Raw genomic sequence first — 7,500 nt, 5'->3', positions numbered from 1 at the left:
ACACACGCTGTGGTCGTGTAGTGACTGACGTGGCGCGTGAGGTACTCCACGATGTTCCCGATCCGTTTGGCGGTGACCGGAGAGCGGCCGGAGTTCTTCATGGACGAGTCGAACAGGCCCAGGAACTGTCGGAGCGAAGTCTGGTACATGACGTTCACCGCCGACATCTCCACGATCAGGAAGTACAGGATACTGCCCCTGGTGGCCACGGGGCGGAACTCCTCACGCGCCTGGTTTATCTTCACCTCCGTCTCCGCCGCGATCGACAGCTTCTCGCTCACCTGCAGGGGTCAGGGGGTCAGAGGTCAGAGGTCAGGAGTTGGTGAAAATCAACACAGAAGTTCTGAATATCAAATCCAAATCCACTTTATTTCTACAGCACATTTTACAAACAAAACAGTTTCCAAGTTGGTGCTGAGAGAAAATAAACAGAAGACAACAAAAAGGTAAAGAGCTAAAAGGACGGGGGTTCTGTACATGACTGTTTGGGATGAGCCACTTCCTCCTTTCAGAAAAGGATTTGTATGTTTTACTTTTTTACCTTTTCCTCTCAACTGAGAACAGAAAAACACCAAGAACTAACAGAAGTAACAGTACTTTTACCTCGTCAACTGCAGTCCTGTTTGTAGTACTAACAGTAGTAGTAGTAGTAGTAGTAGAAGTAGTACAGTAGTAGTACTAGTAGTATTAGTAGTACCTCCTGAGCCGTGGTCTTGGTGACCTGTAGGACCTGGATGAGGGACTCGTCCTCCACCAGAGATCCTTGTGTGGAGCTGAGTCTGAGCAGGAGACTGTCCTCCAGCTCCTGCATCCTCCTGCGATTCAACGTCACCTCCTCCACCAGGGTCACACGCTCCGCCTCCAGCTCCTGAACGACACACAGGTGAGACACGCCCCTCACCTGTCCCCGCCCTCACCTGTCACACGCTCCGCCTCCAGCTCCTGAACAACACACAGGTGAGACACGCCCCCTCACCTGTCACACGCTCCGCCTCCAGCTCCTGAACGACACACAGGTGAGACACGCCCCTCACCTGTCCCCGCCCCCTCACCTGTCACACGCTCCGCCTCCAGCTCCTGAACGACACACAGGTGAGACACGCCCCCGCCTCCCCACCTGTCCCCGCCCCTCACCTGTCACACGCTCCGCCTCCAGCTCCTGAACGACACCACAGGTGAGACACGGCCCGCCCCCTCACCTTGTCCCCGCCCCCTCACCTGTCACACGCTCCGCCTCCAGCTCCTGAACGACACACACAGGTGAGACACGCCCCGCCCCCTCACCTGTCCCCGCCCCCTCACCTGTCACACGCTCCGCCCTCCAGCTCACTGCTCTCTGAACAACACACAGGTGAGACACGCCCCCGCCCCCTCACCTGTCCCGCCCCACCACCCCCCGCTCCCCCTCCAACTCCTGAACAACACACAGGTGAGACACGCCCCGCCCCCTCACCTGTCCCCGCCCCCTCACCTGTCACGCTCCGCCTCCAGCTCCTGAACGACACACAGGTGAGACACGCCCCTCACCTGTCCCCGCCCCCTCACCTGTCCCCACTAGACCAGGACTAGACCAGGACTAGACCAGGACTAGACCAGGACCAGACCAGGACTAGACCAGGACCCAGACCAGGACTAGACCAGGACCAGGCCCAGACCAGGTGTAGCTGTTTGTTTGGTGGACCTGTTTCTCGATGAGGATGACTCGTCCCAGCAGCTGGTCCTCGAGGCCTCTCTGCGTCACGGTGAAGTCGACCACAGCGACGCGGGCGCTCACCTCGGGGCTGAACACCGGGTTGGACAGTTTGGTGGTGATGTAGAGACAGAAACCCTTCAACACGTCCACCTCTTTGTCCCCCACCTTCACCTGAGGCACAGGGAGAACATCCAACACCAGCTCCAGACCGCGGACTCTCCATCTGACCTGAGAACAACTTTAACCAAGACTCTTTGACTCACTTTGAAGGAAGATCCAGACTTGATGAAGTTCTTGTCCAGGATGTTGTCCAGCACCGGGTCCAGCTCGTGACCCACGTCCTCGATCAGCAGGGGGCGCCCCAGAGACAGACAGTCCTCCAGGTGAGAGCGGAAGTACTTATGGTTCAGAGACGTCACCTGCACGAGGACCAGAAACTGAAGGCCTATTCATATTTCATAAGAACATCAGAACTTTGTTCTTGTATCGAGGACTGAACCCACAAAATGATGTCATTTTGTGTGTCCAGCTCCTGTTGGGCAGTTCTTGTGGTTTGTTCTTGACACCTCAGCTGAGCAGAACATTGTTCGTCAGTTCTGCAGCTCTGTCCCACATTTGGCTCTGATTATTTATGTGTTTGTGGTTTATCTGTTTCCGGTGCGCAGCAAGAAAAAAATGGATGGTTTTGAGTCACAGCTGGAGGAAATGTTGTGGAAATACAAACATGTGTACGACTCGACGCTCACTGATGATAAAGGTGACAAATGGAAGAAATTCACGGAGGGAGATCGACGGCATTTTAGGCTCGGACAAAAATCAGTGTAAAAAAGTCTGGAGTATCTCTGTGACAAGTTTCTGAAAACCAAAAGGCGGGTCACCAAAAAAAAAAAAGAGTATCAGACTGAAGGACAAAAAGAAAAACCCTCGATATAAACCTTCCTGCAGAGGTTGGACTCCATCATCAAACACAGAAACATCAGTAAGACTAATGTTCAAATGGACAGAAGAGGTTCAGACTGAGCTTTAGTCGGGTTTTGAGGCTGTTTAACTTTTGAGGGGCTGGATGACGTCATCGGTCCAAAATAAAACAGCTGATATTTTAAGAACCATAATCACAAAAATGTCACTTTTTGCAGCACAAACGAAGCACAAATGATTGACTCCAGTTTTGTCGTTTTAGAGCATTTTCAAGCTTCCTGGGACTGGTTGAAAAACAAAGCACAAACAATGGACAGTTTTCAAGTAGGTTTGTGTTTGATGGGGTCACACAAACACCCTGACCCCTGACCCCGCCCTGACCCCTGACCCCGCCCTGACCCCCCTGACCCCTGACCCCGGCCTGACCCCGCCCTGACCTGCAGGAGGCGCTCTCTCTCGCGGTTCTGGATCCAGGTCTTGCCTTGTCCCTGGGGGTCGATGAGCAGAGGGAAGCGCGGGGCTTTGGTCACGATGATGCCGTTCTGCACCGACAGAGCGTCTGAGGGGAGACCCTGAAGAGACCACACCCCCACCGTCCCCGAGTCGACCAGCAGAGACGACACGTCTATGTCCTGCACAGACCAGAGACCACAGACCTGAGACCACAGACCAGACCAGAGACCACAGACCAGACCACAGACCAGACCTGAGACCAGACCTGAGACCACAGACCTGAGACCAGACCTGAGACCAGACCTGAGACCACAGACCAGACCTGAGACCAGACCTGAGACCACAGACCAGACCAGAGACCACAGACCTGAGACCACAGACCTGAGACCAGACCTGACCTGAGACCACAGACCTGAGACCACAGACCTGAGACCAGACCTGAGACCACAGACCAGACCTGAGACCAGACCTGAGACCAGACCTGAGACCAGACCTGAGACCACAGACCTGAGACCAGACCTGAGACCAGACCTGAGACCAGACCAGACCTGAGACCAGACCTGAGACCAGACCTGAGACCACAGACCTGAGACCAGACCTGAGACCAGACCTGAGACCAGACCTGAGACCAGACCTGAGACCAGACCTGAGACCAGACCTGAGACCAGACCTGAGACCAGACCTGAGACCTGACCAGACCTGAGACCAGACCTGAGACCAGACCTGAGACCACAGACCAGAGACCAGACCTGAGACCAGACCTGAGACCAGACATTAAACGTGCCGAGTCCTCACCTGGCTGAAGGGGATGTGGTGCTCCTCCATCAGGTTCTTCCAGAGTTCCTGCAGCAGATCCCTGAACTCCTGGTTGAAGGGCCCAGAGTACGAGAGGAACCCAGAGGAGAGCAGCACGTCTCCCACCAGACTCTCCATCTGAGCCTCAAGACCTGAGCACGAGCTGGTCCACCGCACCTGAGACAGAACCAGGACTCAACCGGGACCCAACCAGGACTGAACCGGGACTAAACCAGGACTCAACCAGGACTCAACCAGGACTCAACCGGGACCCAACCGGGACTGAACCGGGACCCAACCAGGACTGAACCAGGACTAAACCAGGTCTACCCAGTACCTTCTCTCCTCCGAGTCCGTCTATAAGAGCGGTGGCGTTGGACATTTTTCTTCTGCAGTTCTGAGCGTCGTCCTCCAGGTCCTGCTTCTCCTTCATCGCTGCGTCGTACAAAACCTTTCACAAAAACAAAACATCTTAGTATTTACGTTTTTAGCTACAAACTGAAGCGAGGTGAAAGGTTCGGGTCAAACTAAAGGGGCTCAAAGATAAGAAACACACTTCCTTCTCCAGTTTGATCTTCTTCATGGCTGATAGACGTAGGGTTGGGGGCAGCGATCTGATTGGTCCGTTATTCATGTTCATGTTTTGGTTTAGGGACAAAATAGAGAAATAAAAAATTCTGACCCTGTTAATACAAACATTTAAGAGCAAAACGCCGAGGCAGGTCCAGCGAGGAGCCACAAGATCCCGATCAAAGTGACTAGAGCCGTAGTCAAAAGGAGCCGGAAGAGCCGCCCGGACAAACTTCCTGTTTGGAACTCGGCGACGAGAACGTTAACGCTACGTCCTTTTATATAAAGGGGCCATGGCAGCGGTCGGTGGGTCGTTTGGTACGAGGTCACACAGAAAGAATAAATAACTTGCATTATTTCTGTTTTATTAATTATCCGAATCTGGACTCTTGATTCATGTCGTCTTTGTCACGTGTCACATCAGCACTGAGTCTCCGTTCAGTCTGCAGGTTTAACGCTCAATTCACATTTTTTTGTGAACGTCGATGTTTTTTCGAGGTCGTTCACATTTCCAGTTAAATGTGACTTGTATGTGACTCCAGTGTGAACATTAAACGGTCCAAAAGTGTCCCACATGTGACACTGGAGACACGACGACGTCAACCGCAGCGAGCGTCTCTGTGTTTACACCTGGAGATTTTAAAGTTCCTCTCGTACCGGAGCCACAACATGAACAACTGACTTGTTTTAAGGAGGAGATTGAGAAGGAGAAGGAGCAGGTTTTTGGTGGTGGTGTTTTGTGGTGAGTGGAGATGTGCTTCACTTCAGTCACATGGATCATGAACAGTTTTCTCTACTTCAGTGCAGAATAGTGACGTTTGTGTCTTGTTGATGACGTGTAGGTGGATGAATGTGACCTGACTGTTCACACTCAAGTCACATGTTAAAGATCAGATATGGATCAGTTTCAGGAGCACAGATCCAAGTGTCCTGGTCACATGTGAAAACATCACATCTGTGTGGTTCAGACTCACATTAAAAGATCAGATACAGGAACATAGAGACAAAAAATCTGATTTGGGAAACTTCAGGTGCATCTGAACTCAGACTAATATTAAACCCACAAGCTGCAGAATGAGTAAAAAACAAACGTCTTTGGAAACATTTATTATTATATTTACAATAAACCAGTTTTATTGATCCGCCGCGCCGTTAAAATATGATCTCACGTTAAACTGGACCGTGGTGTAAAAAAGGTTGGGGACGACTGACCTGTGGTTCAGGTCAACGTCTGAAGGTCAGAGTGAGTGAGAAGAGCCACAAACCATGGAGCCCAGTCACGTCCATGAACACTTCCTGTCTGTACCGTGGGGCTGAGCGGGTGAGTCAAGTCCGTTCAGACGCACAGTCTGTAGTCGTGATCGGATCAGGACGTCGGGTTCTGACCTGAACTTGGTCCAGTTCCTTCTGTTTGGCGTCGAGCTGCTCCTGAGCTTTGGTCAGTTCAGCCTGAGCCACAAGGAGACGAGCCTCCTGAAGAGCCAGATTAGACTGTGGAGAAACCAGAGTCAAACCAGAGTCAAACCAGGACTAAACCAGGACTAAACCAGGTCTAAACCAGGACTAAACCAGGACTAAACCAGGACTAAACCAGGACTAAACCAGGACTAAACCAGGACTGAACCAGGACTAAACCAGGACTAAACCAGGACTAAACCAGGACTGAACCAGGACTAAACCAGGACTGAACCAGGACTAGACCTTCAGCGGCAGGACTTCCTTGTTGATGGCGTAGAAGTCGACCATGGCCTGTGTCCAGGAGCAGAGTCCTGCCACGTTACCGCAGGTTCTCTTGGCCGAGTCCATGTTGTAGTCGTCCATCTGCAGGTACGGGGCCACGAGCTCCACCACCTCCTCTGTGATGGAATCCTGAGGAAACACCAACATTAAAGCTGCACTGTGGAACTTTCAAAAGGGACGGGGGCAGTTTGAACCCGACAGACGAATCATCGAGAGTTACTCAAACATGTGAAGGAAACAGAACACGACTCCAGGTGTGTTTGTGATGAGGAACAATGTGTAACCAGAGGCTCAAATTAGAATGACATTTTATGTGTTGCTCCCAGCGTCACTGATTATTACAGAAGTGGAGACGAGTCACAACAAACGCAACAACACAACAAAAAGCCACAACGGAAATGACCGCGGGACTCGATTTTAATGCAAACGCCACAACACAAACGCACAAGAGCAAAGTCCAGAAGTAAACAACAAGACCAAAACTTCAAGTGAATTCATCTGATATAAAAGTGTATTGAACAGATACATATGTACTCGAGTTTATCAAACTGTTGACCTTTTTTCTGGACCATTTTTGGTTCTAAAGTTCCATATGTTTTAAACAGACCATGAATGAAACATGGAACAAAAATTATTTCCCAAATTTCAAAGACCTGAAAATCATGTAAATAAATGTTTGTATTTCATCATATCTTGTGTTATTCCATCTTTGAACTGTTGATGAAGGGACAGGATTTAAAAAAAAAAAAAAGTATTTAAAATGATAAAAATGTTCTTGGAAGGACTGACATATTTTATAGAAATAGTTTCTTTCATTTTGAAGTAATATTAAAGTTTTCAGAAGAAAAAAGTGACAAATGATGTAAAATCCTGCACCTTCTACTTGTTTGTACAATTTTCCCTCCGTTACTTTTCCCTCCGTTACCATGAACTTTCTTCATAAAAAATCTCATGAGTCAAAAAGTCAGAGGTTTTTCAACCTAATCTTGTTCCATATGGTAGAAAACTATATGAAGCAAATATTCAAACCAGTTTGTTAAGGATATGGAAGTGAGAACCAAGAGTTATCACTGTTTGGATTTACTGCCCAAAAAGTGCTGCATATTTCATTCCCTCTGTTACCGACATGAGCTTTTTAATTTTTTGTCTTGAACTTGAAAGAATCTCACAGGTTTAACTTGACCCTGTTGGAGTGTAACTCTTTCCTACATTCTGATACTTTACTTATTCAATAGTTCCTCTAGTTTCTGAATAAGAGACATTTGAATGTCAAAAATCTGACCCTGTTTCCTCCATTACCGCTTGACTGAACACAAATGCACACAATAAAA

At 49.5% G+C, this 7,500-nt stretch overlaps 1 protein-coding gene across 1 annotated transcript in view; it reads right to left on the bottom strand.

The window, feature by feature from the left end:
* LOC110173959 (dynein axonemal heavy chain 5-like) overlaps positions 1 to 7,500 on the bottom strand; it is a 102,650-nt gene that overhangs the window by 14,432 nt on the left and 80,718 nt on the right. Inside the window, 9 exon segments of the mRNA XM_055151203.1 lie at positions 30 to 281; positions 698 to 868; positions 1,682 to 1,864; positions 1,957 to 2,112; positions 3,049 to 3,243; positions 3,860 to 4,036; positions 4,197 to 4,310; positions 5,816 to 5,920; positions 6,131 to 6,298. Of these exon segments, the coding sequence (XP_055007178.1) occupies positions 30 to 281; positions 698 to 868; positions 1,682 to 1,864; positions 1,957 to 2,112; positions 3,049 to 3,243; positions 3,860 to 4,036; positions 4,197 to 4,310; positions 5,816 to 5,920; positions 6,131 to 6,298 (1,521 nt within the window).

Source organism: Boleophthalmus pectinirostris, unplaced genomic scaffold (assembly GCF_026225935.1).
Source record: "Boleophthalmus pectinirostris isolate CB_2022bp ecotype Guang Dong unplaced genomic scaffold, ASM2622593v1 HiC_scaffold_15, whole genome shotgun sequence".
NCBI classification, from domain to species: domain Eukaryota; kingdom Metazoa; phylum Chordata; class Actinopteri; order Gobiiformes; family Gobiidae; genus Boleophthalmus; species Boleophthalmus pectinirostris.
Note: the sequence above shows the minus strand (reverse complement) of the source record. Positions and strands in the feature narration are given on the sequence as shown.